At 39.0% G+C, this 19,570-nt stretch overlaps 1 protein-coding gene across 1 annotated transcript in view; it reads right to left on the bottom strand.

Moving 5' to 3' along the window:
• Positions 1-19,570, bottom strand: part of iqgap2 (IQ motif containing GTPase activating protein 2) — a 39,107-nt gene that overhangs the window by 17,018 nt on the left and 2,519 nt on the right. Inside the window, exons 2-15 of the mRNA XM_087849074.1 lie at positions 18,587-18,686; positions 13,212-13,368; positions 12,750-12,827; positions 11,729-11,805; positions 7,648-7,715; positions 6,776-6,889; positions 6,483-6,661; positions 5,496-5,583; positions 5,115-5,278; positions 4,497-4,584; positions 4,127-4,290; positions 3,751-3,911; positions 1,697-1,821; positions 768-931 (exon numbers count right to left, since the gene is read on the bottom strand). Of these exons, the coding sequence (XP_087705200.1) occupies positions 768-931; positions 1,697-1,821; positions 3,751-3,911; positions 4,127-4,290; positions 4,497-4,584; positions 5,115-5,278; positions 5,496-5,583; positions 6,483-6,661; positions 6,776-6,889; positions 7,648-7,715; positions 11,729-11,805; positions 12,750-12,827; positions 13,212-13,368; positions 18,587-18,686 (1,727 nt within the window). The remainder of the gene's footprint in view (positions 1-767; positions 932-1,696; positions 1,822-3,750; positions 3,912-4,126; positions 4,291-4,496; positions 4,585-5,114; positions 5,279-5,495; positions 5,584-6,482; positions 6,662-6,775; positions 6,890-7,647; positions 7,716-11,728; positions 11,806-12,749; positions 12,828-13,211; positions 13,369-18,586; positions 18,687-19,570) is intronic.

The raw sequence follows: 19,570 nt of genomic DNA on the forward strand, positions 1-19,570 counted from the left end.
ATAAGAAGTTGCAACGCGTGTTTGCATACATAAGATTTTCAGGAGGAGGACAGACATTTGTTTAGAACTCATAAAGATGTCGAAGAAGCTCCTTTAAGCAATTACTTTGGTGTTCCTCCACCTCCAAAAAAATGTCAGAAGGAGTCCGAACCACAAAAGAAGCGCGTATTCTCGGAAAAGTGGTTGCAGGAGGTGAGCTGGCTTCAAACAAATGATGAACGCACAGAGAGGTGGTGCAGAATGTGCCGTGAAAATTTAATAAATGACAAATTAATAAAAAGGCATGAACATTTTTTTTGTATCGAAAAAATATCGAACCGTGACACCAAAGTATCGAACCGAACCGAACCGTGAATTTTGTGTATCGTTGCACCCCTACCGTTTACTTCACCCTTTTTCCTATCTTTCACCAACCTGGCGTCACCCCCAGCTTAATACCCACACAGATAATAATATGAATAATAAAATAAAATGAATAAATAAACCAAAAACATTTACAAGAGGAGCCTACAGACAGTCTATGCTCCTCTTAGGAAAGCAAATGTGTTTTCCACAATAAAGCATTCAGACCATGACTCTGCTTGCTGCACAGGACAGGTTTAAAAAATAAAATTAAAAAAACTTACAAAATAAATAAATAAACAAAATAATGATTCGTTCAGCTATAATGACGTCTGACGTTATTCCACAATATCTAGCTGTGGTGCAAGTGGTGCAAGTCTATTTTTCTACTCAAATTTGAAATAACTAAAGAAATGTTCGCCTACCTGGCAGAGAAGTTGTTTGGTATTTTGAAGGACATCATGGTAGTGTTTGGCTGTGGCTGGGTTCACCCCCGACAACTTGGCTGTAGGGAGGAGAAGGGCTGCAAGGGTCTGCTCATGATCACCTGAGTTTAGTGCCTCATTGATCTCAGCTATGGCTATGATTCCTGTAGGTGGAGGACCAAAAAACAAAAAAACAAAAGCCTCTCAGACAAGTTAAGAGCACAGATTGTGTTTCATTTTTCAGTGTAAGACGATGCCTAAAAAACTGTTGTAAGGTTTCAAACATCTGTGTAATTTGAGAATATTCCTGAAACAGTGGGAGTATTTTGAGCACTTTTACATCATGTCCACCTCAGCAAACTGTGTAGTTTTACGCCTTTTTGAGCCTCAGGGAAATTATTTATGTTTGAGCAGTTTGGAGTTAATTGTTTGTTATTCTCAAAGTTACAATTTAGATTGGGTGTGATATCGTAGCTTGACTCAGTGTGATGTCTGATATGGTTCTCGTAGCAGACAAAAACACTTTAAGGAATCACCAGCACCTTCAGGTTTCAGTCCAGCATGAGTAATTGTCACATGTCTGTCTGAACTGTACATATCTGTGAGCTTCTACATGCCTCATCTCTCTCTACGTACAACATATCGCCGTATGTTACTCAACAAAAGATCACTGTGTATTAGTTACATTTACAGCAAGTATCAAATCTCCTACTTTTATTAAGAGGCCAGTTCTAGTTTTGTTATATGCAGATATGTCCTAGCAAAGTTTAGAGAACTGAGATTGTTTTACAATGTACGAGGAGAAACAAGGAGAAGCCTAATGATTCATTCAGTAGTCACCAAATTGCATAGCAAATTGATTAGCTGCACAGGACAAAACACTTGCTACACTTGTAAACTAGAAGAGGAAATCAGCAAGACGTTCTTACGTTCATGCTCTTCTTGGACCTGAACATTCACGGTGTCGATGCATTTCTGGACATCATTCCAGGTTAGAAACTCTTGGCCTGTGGAAAGCGCCTCAGCTCGCTCTTTGATAAGCATGTCAGAATACCTGAGGAAAGAAGGACTTATGTAACCAGAAATAGTTTGGATGTGCAAATACATTATAACTTAATTTTTAAGTCATAAATAAATAAAAGAAAAAACTATGACATTACAGCAACAACAAAACACTCATGGGTGTAATGTATTTTTGGTGTCCTCATAGTCTGCCCACCACAGCACAGTGGCATTTAGCACTTTAGCACCACAGCTGAGCAGACAGCAGTGTGGAACCAAGTGTTGCTTGTATTGTAAACTGATAACTTTCTGAAGCAAATCGTTAACCTTATAAGCTTATAAGTGTCCCGTCATACAGTACAGCAGGACAAATGTTTGAGAAGAGCCAAAAGTTACACCAACCTGCTACCCATTTTTAGACATAAAACTGATTTTTGTTCATGTGGTGCATTCAATATACCAAGCAACTAACAGACTAGAAGAAAAATCATCATACAGAAAAAAAGCTCTGCAGATTTAATCTCGTCAAATTAGTTTTTCTCCCCCTCAAACAACCAAAAAGGGATTTTGGGTTTCCTCCCAGGATCAAATTGGGGGTCTTTCTGTTGTTAGGTGAATGTGTAACCATTAGCTGCTGCACAGAGTGACCGAGATAAGTAAAGAGTTATTTATTAGCAGTAATGTTGATAAGAAGTTGGGTTAAGTAGTTATTAGGGATGGGTATCGAAAACCGGTTCTTGTTGAGAACCAGTTCCCACTGTTTCAATTCCTTGGAATTGTTTGCCATTTTTGCAAACGATTCCCTTATCGATTCCAGTCGCCCCGAATGACGTCACCACGTTGCAGAGCATTGCGGACCTGGCAGGAAACACGGCGCCTAAGCGGCTCAAACGCTCAAAAGTTTGATTATACTTTACGAGAACGGATGACAACAGGGCAACTTGCAATACTTGCAAAGTAGATATTTCATTTAAGGGAGGAAACACTACGAATATGCAAAAGCATTTGCTCACAAAACACGCGATGACCTTAAATGAATGTCGTGTTTTTAATTCCGCTCCGGACTTGTGAATCTCAACCCAGCAGCAGCGGTAACATTTGCACGTCCCCTCCCGTTAATGCGGCAGGTAAATAATCAACTAACAGTGCATATTATGTTAGCGCGATCTGCCTTATTACAAAACCTGCCATTACTGTGCATTTAGGTGACCATGATGAGAGAGACTGACAGAGTCTGGCTGGCTCAGATGCTGGCAATTCTCGCTGCAGTCTACCGGTAGCGTCTCCTTTCAGGCCAGGATAGACGAATGTCACCGAGCAGTGACTAAGTTTGTGGTCAAAGGCTTGCACCCATTTGCCACAGCAGATGCCCCGATTTTCGGTAAGTGAATGTGTTTAATTGTAGGCAGGGACATTACTGGATATTCTTGTGTAATTGCTACTGAATAATTTATGTTATACTTTGTTATTGCTACAGAAGAATATTTATTTTATTATTTTACATTTACATTTTTTTCCTGGGGACCCTGTGACACCCCATTGAAGAGCCGTAGGCTGTGGATCTCTTAAGATCTCACTGTTGGGTTTGTAAGGCCATGTTACTCCTAAATTTCTATCTTGTTCAAAGAGAAGATATAAAACAAAGTTCTAAGCTAATCGACCTTTGTGTACTCATTTTTTAAAAAGAATTGATAAGAGAATCGATAAAGAATCGAATCGTTAAACAGAATCGAAAATGGAATCGGAATCGTGAAAATCTTATCAATACCCATCCCTAGTAGTTATATATTAAAAACTGCCATAAACATGTTGTATAAACATTCTGCAATAAATCACAATAAATCTTCTTTATGGTCTCTGTGTCGTTTCCACAGCCTGACTTAAAAGTTGATGAATCCACTAAAATGGGAACACTGGGGGGGAAGGTGAGTAAACAATAAAACTTCCTTTTGCTTCCTCATCTATCCTGCAGCTATCTTACCTGTTAAGGTTGTCTTGGTCTATGTTGGTAAAGCCCAGAGGAGAGTCTGTTAGCTGCTCAATCACAGCCTGTGGGTCTTTGGTGTCCAGCACTTCATTCAGCACTGCTACAGCTGACAGCATCTCTACAGCTACACTCAGTTCCTCGTGGCTCAGTCCAGACTGAAAAACATAAAATACTGGATCAGAAAATTGATGCCTGCAGAGTGAGTGTATATGTATGTATGTATGTGTGTATATATACACATATATACACACATACACATATATATATACACACACATATACACATACACACACACACATATATCTATCTGACCTTATCAATACCCATCAACATCCATGTGCACAGAGTAAAAGTCTGAAACATGCCTCACCCGTCCCCCTTGTAGCTGCAAACTGAAAAGCTCAGCCTGGTAGAGGTTGGCAGCAGTTTGGTAGACAATTGGCAGCTGTGCCTCCGGGTTCATCAGCTCCTCCACTGTTTCCAAAGCATTGCCCAGGCGAATGGCTGTATTGATTCTTGCAACTGCTTCAAGTTCTGATTAAGAAAATGACAACAAAGTCGTGTTTTACATTATAACTTGGAATCAATTCCCCAAATGAACGAAAACAGTATTTCATACAACCTTATACATGATGTGCTGAAGGACCTTTAAGAAACCATATTAAATACTTATGAGTATTTAATATGGTTTTTTTTTTTAACTCATTAGTAAACAGCCCGAAGTTACAAAAGCCACTTACTTCGTTTCTCTGCTTCAGCAAAGTCATTGCAGGAGCTGACAACTCGCTGAATCTCTTCCTTGTCCAGAATCTGGACCCTTCCACCTTCCTGAAGAAGAAAAATTAGAGTACACTAAGCAGATATCCAAAAAGACCCCATCAAAAAAATGGCTCATTTTTCTTTGCATTTTGACTTTTTTTTTTTTTTTTTTTTAAATCTGAAGATGGAGTTAGATATTTCATGTGAAAGCAGGCCATTGCTCACTTGTAACAATGCTTGGATAACAAGAAGACCACAAAGAAAATTGGGGGGAAAAAAACAAACAAAAACAGTGTTTATTAAAGAGGTGAAAGTCAAGTCTGAAATATGGTCATCTGTAAGTGTAAATGTAGATTTAACGTGCTCCTCATACGTCAACAGGATTGTGTGCATCCATTTAGTAATGGATTTTCTACTATCTATCTATCTATCTATCTATATCTATATATATATCTATATCTATATATCTATATATATCTATATATCTATATATATCTATATATCTATATATATCTATATATCTATATATATATATATATAAATAAAAACTGCTGGAATTAAATCCAACAACTGAGCAAACAAGGTCTGACTCTGTATACCTTAGATTTATGCTGACAGTAGTTGGTAAAATGTTCCAGATACCACCGGCTGTTTGACTCCTGAACACCGAGCAAGGCCAGCGCGTTGAGCCTAAGCGCAGCCAGCAGAGCAGCTTTATCCTGGCTCGACACAGCATGATTCACCTGCCTTATAGCTTCCTGGGCTGGAGACAGGAAAAATAAAGATAGTGAGCAGATCCTTTTTAACTTTAATTTAATATTGCTTTGATTAACTGTGTAACTGTACTGCATAATCTGATTTAACAGATGTTTAGGCCTAATACCCATAAAGACCCATCTCACACAAAGACAAAAACATCTGCGACACATGACAGTGTTTAAGTGAGAATGTGTGTAAAGCAAACATAGGGAAGCTCTTACTGTTGACCAGATCAATGCATGTCTGGATTTCCTGTTGAGTCAGCAGCTCCTCATAAACATCTCTTTCTTCAGCAGCAACTGAGGACCGCTAACAGAGGGAGACAAAGAAAATATAATCACATTATATGCATATAATTGTTAAAAAAAACAAAAAAAACAAAGCGCACTATATTTTAGCAGGTTGTATTTACTGCCTCCCATTCTCATTTACATTGGTGTGGTAATATCAATTAAAAAAAAGAAAAGAAAAGCTAGCGCTACTGTTTGCACAGTGTTTGTAAAGAGAATGGGAGGAGAGGTGCTGGATGGCGTAGAGCGTTAGGTAAATACAGCTTACAATGCAGTCACTGGAATGTGCTGGCAAAGCCTGTAGAGCACATGAGCGCAGGCAACCATTTTCAGATGTCAGTGCAGTTCTCGAGTTAATATAGCTGCCACATACATATCACACTTCTTTATATTCCTTTGGAAAATGTCTCAAATAACACACATGATTCAGAAATTTCTAACACTACATTCAGACCAACAGCTCTTAAAAATATGTCTGTGGTCAGCACATGTGCTCTTGAACACAGAAAACATGTCAACCAAAGCAGCAGTAAGAGGTGTAACTTAATCATACCTGCTTACATGGTTCAAGGTTAGTTCAGGTTAAAGGGGTGAGGACAATTTTAACGAGGTTGAAGATGAGAAAGTTGCATTGTTTTATTTTTTCATCTAAAAAATAATTAAAAAAAAAACATCATCCCCCCCAAGATGACGTTTTCCCAAAGTTTTCCTTTGCCTCAGTGTATGCTGGTAAGCAATCAGAATTGAGTCTCTGATACAGCACAACCTGTTTGTTTTATGACTCAGCAGTCCAGTCTATTCTAGCATGCAGCTGCATTTTAAAGCCTTAAGACTCCAGTGTAGAGCTAGCCCTGCAGCTAAAATACTAAATAAAAAGGAAAAAGCTCCAAGAGATCACTGAAGTGTTTGTCTTCTCACCCTCCCTGAGGACTGATCCCGCTTGCGAGACTTGGTCTGACTCAGTGTGTCCTGATATTCTTGGGCCAGAGGTTCCTGTGTGTTCCTTAGCATTGCGTTAGGATTGTTCATGGCTCCCATTGTGACAGATGCTTGACCTCTATCAACCGCTTCATTGATGGCAATCACAGCAGCATGTACTAAGGAAAAAAAAAAAAAAAAAAACAGATTTAGTGGAGGATATAACATATCAGATAACTCTGTTTACTTTAGTCAAAAACAACTGAGTGGCTCAAGGTTAAAAGATCACTCACAGGCAGCTTCATCAACCGACAGCTCATTGGCCAGGATACCTCCAATTTTACTGAAAGCTGGCATCTGAATGCCATACTTTTCCAGTTCACTCCTCATGTTACTGATCTCTTCCTCTGTAAAACACATATTACTGACATGAGAAACAGCTGCGACACAGCACATCAGAATAAAAAAAATTTTTTTTAAAAATTAAAAAAAACAAACATACAGTTGGGACAAATTTCTAACCAGTATAACTGTTAAATGGGGCATCAGAACACTAACAATGACTGTTAAAATCAATCTGCCAAAACCCTGAAATAAATATTTCATAATCTTCAAAAAACGAGTTAAAAATGATCAAGTGATATTAGAACAACAGACCCCTCACACCACACGAGGAGAGTAAATGTCCTTTGTTAGAGGAAAATTAAGATGAAGACATGTTGCTCTTAGAGCATCATGACAGTTGCTTGCAGGAGAATATGGGTACACACGAGGTGCCATCAAAAGGTTCAGGGCCTTGCCCCATAAAAAGCTAATAGCTCCGCCCCTTTTTAAATCCAATTTCCCCTTCAAGGTCATTGTCCTGCTTTTAGGGCAGCTGCAATTTATAAATTGTTCCATTTATGGTCCCATTACTTGAGTGGATGAACATCACTAGTGATAAGAGCCTGATCTCTGGTAATGAACCAGTGGTCATAAAATTCTGCTATAACATGAAGAACACATGTTATAGCAGGGTGTTGTGTTGTACCATCACGTGAGGACTAACAAGCAAAGTGATGCAGGAAATGTGTTTTTATAATATGAATGTATTATGAATGATATTGTGTGTTATAAGGTTTGTGCTATGTTTCACTTTCAGGTAATTTATATGGTAGATTGTTACCTGTGAAGTCCACTTTCCCTAGAAGGTCTTGAATCTGTGGTGCAATTCCCAGTTTGTACAAGTACAAGCTGGGGGGAAAAAAAGACACACACATACGATGTAAGAGTTGTCCAAAAAATAAACAATAATACAAAACACTGTAGATGATACCATGAAAATAAAACTATATTTATTTTTTCGATCAAGATTGCTTCAGTATCATCTTCTCTGCAGTGTCACACTTACACCACAAGGGGGTAGCACTGTCTCAAATTACAATAAGCACTGTGACAACACTAAGCAGACTCAGTGCACTACCTAGCAGATAAATTTAACAAGGAGGTGACTGGAAACTTCATAAAACTTTCATCTTCCGGCAGGTACTGGGTAACTGGCAATGAATTATAGATACTTAAGGGAGGTCTGGCATCAGTACAGCTCTGAATAGAGGAGTTGTAGTAGCTAGTGGTTGTTCTGCCCTTTGGTCCCAGCATGTGTAAACATAAGATGCACTCTGTCCTTGGCACAGAGAGGTTTGAAAGAGACCATCTAAAAATCTGCTTTTACAAAGGGTAATTTTTCAACATGCAGGCAGCTGATTCGGTCTGGGATACAAACACAACAACAGCTGACTGGGGTTAATGAAGGTGGCTGATTACCAGCCACAGGGGTTAAAGACGATCAGCTGACTAGCTTGGTGGATTCCCTTTCCCCCCCCCCCCCCAAATCTCTACCACTCTGAGAAGAATTAAAACATCTACTTATGAGGTCAGCATTGTACCTAAGGAGGAATAACATTCAATGGGAACTTGTGGGACTTGAACTGGATTTGCAGGAAGGAAGAGCACGTGTGTGCATAACGGGAGGAAGGAAACCAATTCTCAAAGGACCTCACCAAAACACTACAACAGAAAACAAGGCAGGCAGCTCCCATAACCACTCCCCAAATGTGTGCTTAGCTGACTGGATGGTTTAGAAAGTCAAAGTCATTTAGACTAAGTAAGCAAGGGCCTACAGCGACGCACAAGCCACGGAAAAAGACCACCAACCTTTTACAGGAAAGCAAACGTAAAGTTAAACACTGAAACTACAACTAATAGTATAGAGTGAATATAGCTGCCTATAGCTCAATAACAGATTCTGGATAATATATACAGCATGGCACATCTAAAGTAACACACAAAACCTCCTTGTCCTACTAAAGTAGAAACAATGTTTTCCAGTTTCTGTTTCATATCATTTACTAAGTACCACTTCTGCTTTTGATGTATAGATTGGAGGTTAAGCTTCATGGACACACTGTACAAATGTGGTCAGAAGTTTCCATACGCTCACCGTGGTCATGAATATCATGGTATTTGTGGGATTTGAATGATTTCTTTAATGAGCCTTTTGAACTGTTCTTTTTCCAGGGGGGAATGATTGCACAGCATACATCTTAAATAAATTTAGAAAACAACCATGTCAACAAGTTTGAAATTATTTTGGATTTTCTCTAAAAGAAAAATACATACATACATACATACATACACACATACACACACACACACACATACGCACACACATACGCACAATGACCAGATAGTTTTGGTAGCCATCAACAAGCTTCTGGCATAGTCCACAAATTTTCAGCTTGACTTTGGGTCTTTGGGAAGACCATTCCAGAAGTTTAACGCCTGCTTTACCCATTCTAAAACACTGTCCTCTTGGATCATCAGTTGTGTCCAATATTCAAGTTTCAGTAAAGCTTAAATGTGTTGATTTTTCTCAGCCCATGGTCATGCAACTTCACTGTCAACAGGTGATACTGTTGTTCCAGCATTTTCCAGTTCTTGGCAGGCTTGAGCCTTGGTTTCTGGGCTTTCACTTAACATCCCAACCAATTTTCTTTCATCTGACGGTGACAGTTTGGGTCTTCTTCTAGATCTTGGGAAATCAGTTACACATCAAAATAACTTGTACTCACATACAGTTGTTTGAACTGATGATCTTAGAAACTGCAGTTGTTTAGAAATGGCTCCAAGAGACCTTACCAACCTGTGTCAATCTACAGTTTTCCTTCTTTGATCTTAATAGAGTTCCTTGGACTTTCCCATAGTTCTTAGCATTGGTTAATCCAGTGAGTGCTGACAGACAAATGATTTAATGCTACCAGTTGAATAAAGCATGACCATGAAGTTAATAGGCCTTGGCTTTGTCAAGTTAGAAGAAACTGAACCTTTAGCTACTTATTACAACAGATAGGTGAATATATTTACACATTTGAGCCTGTCTGTATGTATTTTTGACCTGGCATGGATTAGAGAATATCCTAAAACAATTCAAACTTGTGCAACCGTTTCATATTTTTCTTAAAGTCATTAAAATGTATTCTGTACAATCATTCCATCCTGGCAGAAAAAAAAACAAACAAACAAAAAAAAAAAAAAAACAGTTTAAGGGAATCAAGAGCCTAAAATGACCATGATCATGATATTCATTCCCATCATAATGATGTGTAAACATCTGACCACAAGCATAGTAGTTTTATGAGCTGTCGATAAATTCTGTCTGAAGATACAAAATAAGCACTTCATTTTCAATTCAAACCAAAATGTTTGGTTTAGTCCAAAATAAATAAATAAATAAATAATAAATGTTAGCGAAAACAGTATGTACTAGTCCATATAATCTACAGCTGCGCTGTATACATTGTATGGACTTGGCACAATGACATCACCTATAATCTTGTGTGGAAGCCTTGAGCTGTGCACTTCTGACCTTCGCTATTGGATGCTAGGAAAGTGGCTTGTTAGTTACATGGTTGTCCCAACCTAATCCATTCCCTGCTTTATTCTCCTTTTAACTCAAAGTAAACATGATGTTGTTTTCATTAGTTCATCAAGACACCACGGAAAGAGGTCATGGATCAACTGAGCATTTGACTTATATCGAGGTTTTGCAGAAATGTGACTACTAACCATGTGACATTAACTTCTCTGCCATTTTGGACATGTGACAAGCGTGGTGACAATGTTGGATCATCCATGACCATCTGGCAACCACTGGTCATAAGGGAAAAATTCCCAACACTGGTTGCAAGTGGTTGTTGGAGGTTGATAGCAGTCGATGAAAAAAAAAAAAAAAAAAAAAAGGATCGCTAAAGTCATGGCAACCACCTGTTGCTAGGGTAAAACGTGTTTTGCTCAACCATGTAGAAAAGTCCTCCTTATGACAGCTTTGGTTGTTAGCACAATGCAGCAGTCATAGTTCGCTTCCAAGTGAAAAGTGCGACAAACTGGAAATAGAGAAGGCTCCCTTTTAATTAAAACTTAAGCCTCAGCAATGTAGCAAAGATATTTCCACAAGCACAATTTTTAATATGAAGGGGAATTCCTCTCCATTTCCAGCTTGTAGTTAGCCAGTATTTGATTAAAAAAAAAAAAAAAAGAAAAAAAAGAAAAGAAAAGAAAGAAAGAAAAAAAACAAAACAACAGGCAACCGTGGCAATTTGCTAGCATCCAAATAAATCACTAGGTGACTTTTGGTGCAGCGCCTTTTTTGCAACCAATTTCATTCATCAACAGGTAGAAACCCCCAGGAACCACCACCAACCAGTCAGGGAAGAAACTTTCCTAGCAACAGGTGGTTGCATCATGTCCAGTATGGCAGACAGAAATGTGCACATGAAGTCACATGAGAAACTTCAATTTCCACATTTTTTACAACCAGATGAGTTGCCCCCTGGTGGTGATTAGAAAGAATGCAGACAAAAGTCACTTATGTATTAAATCAGCTTTTCACTTTGGAAACTATGCACATCTTTTATATACACTATAAATTGCATTCATTAATTAGGCAACATTGTACAGACAAATGTAATGCTGCCTGAATCTAATCTGGCCCTGGCTCATAGTTTAAACCCTAACAGACAGATGCCACCACATAGTTTTTAGGTCAAAGACAACACTTAGGTCTGCATTTCATGAAATGAAACCACACTGAACATTCAGGTGTAGATCCTTCAGGAGAACCCAGCCAGGGGAACCCAGCCACTGCACATACATGAAGATAACAGATGAGCGACCAATTGTGCTGTCAAAATAGATCCTTTCAGTCGTACCTCAATGCATGTATGCAGTATACCACCTTGGGCATGTTTTTGCGATCGTACACATCTGTCGTCTCAGGATAGAATATCTGAAAGCAGAAACGACCAGCAGGTATTAGTCACTCTTCTTTTATCGGGGTCTTGACACTTTTCATTCTGCTACAATTTAACAGGACCACATGTTCCTGCTTTTTTTTTTTTTTTTTGTGGGGGGGGGGCTCTGTCTCAATAATCTTCTTCATAATAACACACGAATGATGCATTTAAAATCAACATTGAATTAAGAGGTAGGAATAGCTGCAAGTAATTTTAAATAAATAAATTAAGACTAAAAAAAAATTAAATGAATGAGAGGTAAACCTTGAGGGGGTAGGGACAAATAAGTAAATACTTCTGCCTACTCCTTTTCAAACAAATAATGGAATGATATTTTGTAATGATTGTGAAGGCCCATGTTTGAAATGTTTGAAATAAAAATGAACTGAACTGAAGACTAGAAAAAGCCAGTAGTAGATAACAACTTTACCATATTCTTATTTCCAGGATGCAGTTTATGTTTTTATTTCCAGTCTTTGGTGTTGTGTTATAAATGATAAAATATGAGTAATACTGTTCTAACTGTTCTAGCATTACTCCTACACATTCATTATAATTTATTGGAGGTAAAAATTAGGTGCCATGGTGGTTTCTGATCTCTAACATGAACAAGTACAAACCATAGGCCAGTGTTCAGATATGTTATGGTCTTAAATAGAAAATAGGACCTTTCTATACAAACTTTTTTCCCTTTTACATCATGCACTTAGAAACTTCCTGCTCAAATAAACTCAACTCTAAACTTTTAATGAGTCTTTCTTACTATAAAAAAAACATTTAATGATTGCATAATCACATTAACCTGCATTTATGCATCGTTAACTTCAGTTATGGCATTTTCTCAGTCATGTTCTCGCATTTAAGATCGTTCCACTTAAAGTGTGACGAATGTAAAAGAGCATATAAAGTGTCTTCAACAGCTGTACAAGCCCCTTACCTTAGGGAGGCCCACTGACTCCATGGCTCTGAGCCACTGCACTGTGTTGTCAGTGTGTCTGAAGTGCAGTCCTTTACTCTAAAGATAACCACAGAAGCACAGATATTTAAAGGGATGAACTGCAAAAAAATGAGCATTTATATTTAAGGATTTATTACAAAGCATAAAATATGTGCAACAGCTGAGCTGGTCTGATGGCCAAATCTCATATCGAGCCCTGAGCATAATATGGCAAAATACAAACATATCTATACTTTAGTGTGGCAGCAGAACCGCTGCAATAGCTTACAGTAAGCCCTCAACACTGGCCTGTCACATCTCCCTCTTTCCGGTTTAAAACTGCTTTTAACTGCCAGGAAGTACCTGGGAAACAGTCATTCTGTCTGTTATGATGCAATCTGAAAGTTCAAAGTTTTTATTGACTTTTCTTAAACAAGTTCAGTAAAAGAAGAGAAGCCTTACCTTATAACGGGACTGATCTCGGTCATAGATCCTTTTCTCTGAAACCATTTTTGGTGCAAAAAAATTGGCGAGCTTGCCAAGGTAGACCCCATTCCTAAGTCCTTCCTCCAGTTCTGTGGTAGGCGGCAAGTCCTCCTCTAAGCAGGCCTCCATCCATCTGAGCAAACACAAATATGAAGCTCAGATGTCAAGTGCATCTCACATACTGATCTCTTGGAACCAAACAGACCCCAATGAACAGCCTGATGTTAATTAAATCTCAGAGATTTTCAGTATGGTTGACAATTACATAAAATAGAGAAGAGGACATAATGATGTAAAACTGCAGATTAAAAGAGTATAAAGAAGAAAATGAAACTAGTCTACAACATTAGTACACAGCAAATCACACTGACGCATCATCTCTTTTGCATCGCATTCTACATAATAATTGTGACCTCTTGACTTTCTTTGACCTATTAATTGTTTAAATTCCTTTTATCTCATTAATCTACACTTAATACCACATGATGGCAACGCAAGAACAGAATTTAAACATTTTCTGTGCAGTTAAAATCAAGTAAAGTCAAGTCAAACTGTGATAAACAACACTTGCAGGTCTGATGGAACTGACTGCTCTGACTTTAATTCTGAGCACTGTGTATGGAGGAAACCAGGGACAGCTCATCTCCTGCACAATATCATCCCAACATTGACGCATGATGGTGGCAGCAACAAGTTTGTTTTTCATGAGCAGTGACAAGAGAAGTGGTCACAGGTGAGGGAAGACTGAACAGAGGATAGTAAGGTGGTGAAAAACCTGTTCCAGAGCACGAAGGACTTCAGACCGGACGAGTGATTAACCTTTTAAACCTAACAGGACTGTGACCTTAGGCACACAGCCTAGACGACGTAAGAGTATCTCAGGGATAACACTTTGGATACCCTTGAATGGTCCAGCTATTTCCCTGAACTGAGATCTTGAAATGGGGGTTTACAGGCAGTCCCTACCTAACTTGACAGAGCTTAAAATCTGCAAGAGTCTGTAAAAACTTCTAAATTTCCCATTTTCAGTATGGAATATTGAATATAGACCATGTAAAACAAGTGAAAGGTTCTGAATACTTTATGAATGCACTTAAGAGTAAAACCTTTAATTTTCATCGCTAGTTAAATTAAACTTGCTTTCCCTTAAACATTGCTATGGTTACTAGTCTGTTTACCCACACATCTGATAGGGTGCTGTTCAGATATTAAGTGGCTGAATGCCTACGTGCAGTCAACAAGTCAATATTGAATTTTCCTACACCTGCTGAACTCTCACACACAAAAAATTAAAAGAGCCATTGCTGCTGAAATGAACTTGAAGTTTTTTGATTAAACAGAGCAACAAAGTAGTCTGTTTATGTGAGGGAACTGGCAAATGTTACAGGCAACACCCACACAGAGGCCAGCATGCTTTAGGAAGGGGGCTGCACACACATTTCCAGTGTGTGATTAGAGGTGACCAGTCAGGGGAACAATGAAGGAAAAACATTAATTAAAACAACCTAATATTACTTCAAATCGTCTAAATTCAAAACAGCACTACGGTTAAAGTTTAAAAGTTGCATTTTGGCAAGAAAAAAAGTGTGTAACGGTGGAAAAGATCACATTTTATTCTCTAGAGGATGGCAGGTTTTGAGAAAGGTGAAAACGAATAACTGAATAGAAAAATACAAAACAGTTTATATCAGAATTAACTTGCCCTCCTTTTATGCTGATGTAATTTCCCTTTGAAAAGTTTAGCAAAGCCTTCAGGAACGCAGTCTCTGCCAGACTATTTCCAGGGACATCAGGAAAAACCTATTCCAAAGAACTAGTGAATGATTTGTGAGCATGGTGAATCATCATGATCGAGGACGTCTGTTACACATTATCTGACTGCTTACAAGTGACACTAAATTTACTGTTATGGTCTCCTGTCCTGGATGTTACGAAGTAAAAGAAATGTGTGTGTAATTTATTAGCTGTTTGCTCATCCCCATACACTGAATTTACAGTGTACAGCACGCAGCCATCTAACCTGGTCATGTTTCAGTTATGGGTTTTATTTATACCAACAACTCCTGCCTCCTTTCAGGCTTAACAAAAGCAGCAAAGCATTACTTCCCACATGCATGCAGAGGACATCTTGTTTAGGTTAATTAAGGCTGCGTGGGTGCTTCAAGGATTCAGTGTGGCAAATTATCTGTCAGCACATTAAGGACAACCACACACACACACACACACGTGTGCACACCGTGCATAGTCAACACAAACCCAGTGGAGTGTGCAGGCTATAACCATGAGGAATAAACATTTGTATAATAATCTTAAACAATGCTATAGCTATCCCTTTATTTTTAAAGGGAATGCCTAACCCTAACCCCCAACTTAAATCCGACCAATAAGAAAAATCTTTTTAATTACACACTCGATGCACTCGTCCTTTTCCGGTCCTCAAATGATTTAGGCACAATTGTTTTAAGGTGCTTTTCCCCTCTTCAATAGCTCTAACACAACAGAAACAAAGTAGCAGGGATGCACATTCTAGCATCTAAACCTGCCGCTTCTTCCACCCCGCGTGGGTTCTCTTCAGATATCCCAGCTGCCCCCACAAAGTCAAAAGACGTGCAAGTTAAATTACTCCTAACCAGTTACTCTGTACTGGCCACAGGTTTGAATGTGAGCATGAACGGTCGGCCTGGTTAGGATGAATGATTGAATGGATGCATGGATTGATATTATACAGGACTGTTTGTTTGCTTCAAATTGCCTACAGGGAGATTAGAGATCTCTCACTACCTCACTGCACCTAAGCTTACACATCAAAGATTTCCACATGCTGTGCAGTCCTACTTAGTGTTGTGCTATTGCACCAAGCCTCACAAACAAAGCCCATCTGACAAAATAAATGACTTGAAAATCTGGTGCAAAAAAAAGCAGCATATTAATTAACAGCAAGTATATTTGATATTCAGATTACAGAGAAAGAAAGAAATCCAACTGGTGCATGAACACATGGTGCAGGAACATCCTGCGTGGGTTACATAGCTCTCCTGTGAAGCACTTCCTGTGCTTAAAACAATGACGGGAGAACTTGTCTCCTGAAGCAGGACAAACTGGTGGTGCTGTTTACAGCCCTCCAAAAAATCCCTTCCTGTTATTGTCCAATCTGTGGCTCACAGTGCTAAAACAATATAGAGCTTTCAGGACTCTAGAACAAAGGTCTATCCCACCTCAACACATGATTACCATCCTCTTTTGCTTTCAGCTTCAGTATTTCTGGCTGAACAGTGGCTTTGGGAAGCTTACGTCATGGAGCTTAGTCATGCATGTCATGAGTTGTCTTTGTGTGTGCCAGTGTGTCTGTAAATACGGAATTTTATTTTACATCTCAGGCTAAAATGTATCTAAAGATTAGGGTAATGCTGTTAACTAAAATGCAAACATGACATTTTAGGCCTCTAAGCGATCCTGCATCAAAGCAAACAAGAAAGCTCCCAATCCAGAAAAACTACAAATGTAAACCACCATTTGTTTACTCTGTGGTGAGAGTACAAGGTCTCCTTCCAGAAACTTCTGTGCAACTGTGTGTGTGAATTGTGGAGAGGGAGGGGGAGGGAGGGTCTATTAACTGACATCCGTTCTTGTCAGTTGATAGATGTTTTAAAAAAAAAAAAGTCTGGCTAAAATGAAGCAATCGTCCTGTGAAATATTTGCAGATGTTTCATTTAAGGTGCGAGTTAATGTGCAACATACAACAGAAACAATTCAGGTAGTTAAACCTTTATGAGTTTGACCTAAACTAATTAGGCACTGCAGGCAAAGCACTGTTAAAACAAAGCATGTCTGTCCATCCCACATGCTGTCAGAGATAACAATGTCACTGACCCCACCAGCTGTTTGTTTTTATTTTCCTTTGAGTCCCTTTGCTGCAGAAAGATTCCAGTTTTTTGTCTGTCCAATTGTCCCATTAGGCTTTTATACAGACGACATGTAAATAAAATGTTTAAAATGACAAATTGGGAAATTGCTGCAGCTTCAGCTTCAGGATCCCGGGCATGTTAGGCATGCTGGGTCATCTGCTGACACCAACTTTACTGGTTTTTACCAATGTAAAAAGGGGGATAATTAAACTGTGTCTTCAGGTGTACTGGGTTGCTTACTCATGGTTGCTTGACTTCAGTGACTGCTTACTCCTGACTCCAGAGACCAGAACCTAATCCCCTGCCCTCTGTGGTTTACAGCTTTGTTAAAGGTCTGTCTTAATCCTAATCTAACTTGACACATTTCAAAGAATGGAGGTGCAATTCAATGGCTGAAAGGTGTCACAAGCTCCAGGATTAAATAAGGGGAAGCTAAAAGGGAAACTGAGAAAGTTAAATATAGTATTTTTTAAAGGCTAACCTGGTGTATTAATACAAAAACTTTCTCACTAAAAGTTCTCTATGCAGTTCAGTTTACCTTCTGCTAAAGTGTTTCCTGTCAGCTATAAAAAGGCTGAAGTGTCATCATATTGGTGTGACCAGATTATGATGAAAGCCTGAAGCTGTGTTCAGTTAAGCAGATAATATAGGCTATTCAAACAGTCTTTACAGGGTCAAAGTTCAGCTGGGAAACAATAAATCTCTGAGGGCATGTGGACGTAAAGCAAATGTGCAGTCAACACAAGGCCACAGTGACTGCAATGGATTTAAGCTGAAAAGTGACTCCAAGAAAATACTCTCTTGGGGACTGGGTGTGGTTATCAAATCTGTGTTAGAAGAAACATGATCAGACTTCCTCTTCCGTTCAGATGGATGCCAACATGAAGAAGACAGGAAGTGGTTCGCTTTCAGGTTTGCTAAGGCACCTCAAAGACTCTTCATCAGAGTTGTGCTTGCTTTGGAAAACAGCTTCTTTTTTTTAATAAATAAATAATTTCAGCTTTTAGAGGAAAAAAAAGCTAAGATGAGGGCACAGTGGATAACGAGCCACTTTTTCCACTAAGTCAGCACCTCCCTGGACTTAATCACACGTGTTCTTAGGAATGTTTACACCTCCATGTCATCATGTTGCATCCACGCTGATTCAGCCTTTATCCACCATTGCAGCTTCATAATACTACAAACACTGTTAACCACACACATTTGCTCTCTTACTCATAAGACTGCCCTCACTTTCACTCCATTCCTTTATTTCACAACCATTTCCTGTTCATTAAACACACAAACCTTTGTATAAAAACATTAAACAGAACTAATGATTGACCAAGAGCACACCCAACTTAAATCCTAGATGCCGTGTGAACTGTGACAAGGCAATCAATACAAAGAAAAGCAGCTGGCTTTTGTCTGCACAATTCTTCTCCCTCCATCTAACGCCCACCTTACCGTTTGGCTTCTTCTAGGTGACACAGGTACTCGTAGGCGATGTTCTGCCGCCTCCTCTCATCCATCTCTTCTGCTGACAACCTCTCATCATCCTGAATGGCTGGAAAATAACAAAATAAAAACCCCACTTATAATTATATCACTGTCTTTGATTTTCATTATGCAACATACTCCATAGTGTGTTGTCCATTCTTATTGTTCTTAATTACAGTTGAAAAGGGTTGTTTCATAAAGCTGCACAAGAACAGGTCAAGTTAATACTCAACTATAGCTCGGGCCTCCTTAGGAGCTGTGTCACTGGTATTTTTATGGCTCTAACCAACACCAAGATCATCATGTGTGCTTCATACTCAATACAGGAAGTTGTCACAAACATGACAACATTTTTGCATACACAAGGTTATTTTAAACATGGCACAGCAAAAGTTGCACACTCGCAACAGTGACACACATCGGGAGGGTCTTCACAGTCTCCCTCCAGGTTGTAAAGAATCAGTACCCCAGGAAGCGATCTCCTCGAGGATGGTGTTTTATTACACTAACATTGAAGGTATAGGTTAAGACGGCACCTGAACAGAAGAAGTGCTGATACCAAACATACAAAAAAAGTAAGTCTTTTTTTAATTACTGTGAGCTGATGTGTTTAAAAACTCCACTTCATGCTTCAGTGAACCCTGCCGTGAGAGATGAAATAGTCTTTTTATTTTATTTTTTTAAACTGGCTTTGGCGGGGTGCCGATCTGACAAGTGACTTCTGCTGAGAGTTGACCTTCACCTGCAGCTTAATGAGACCCCACCCCACGCTCGTACTCCCTAACCAGCTCTAATCCGATCAAATCTATTTATTTCTGGCTGAGTAAAAGGGAAAATCTCAAGCTCAGGGGCTCCTTTTAGGAATAGATCTTTCCCTTTTCATTTAAATACAGGCTAGCAGCTGATGGTACACGTGGACAGGCACAGTTTTTAGTGGCAGGTTTCTGCGAG

Source organism: Neolamprologus brichardi, chromosome 12, assembly GCF_056152115.1.
Source record: "Neolamprologus brichardi isolate AB-2024 chromosome 12, ASM5615211v1, whole genome shotgun sequence".
In the NCBI taxonomy this organism is placed as follows: Eukaryota; Metazoa; Chordata; class Actinopteri; order Cichliformes; family Cichlidae; genus Neolamprologus; species Neolamprologus brichardi.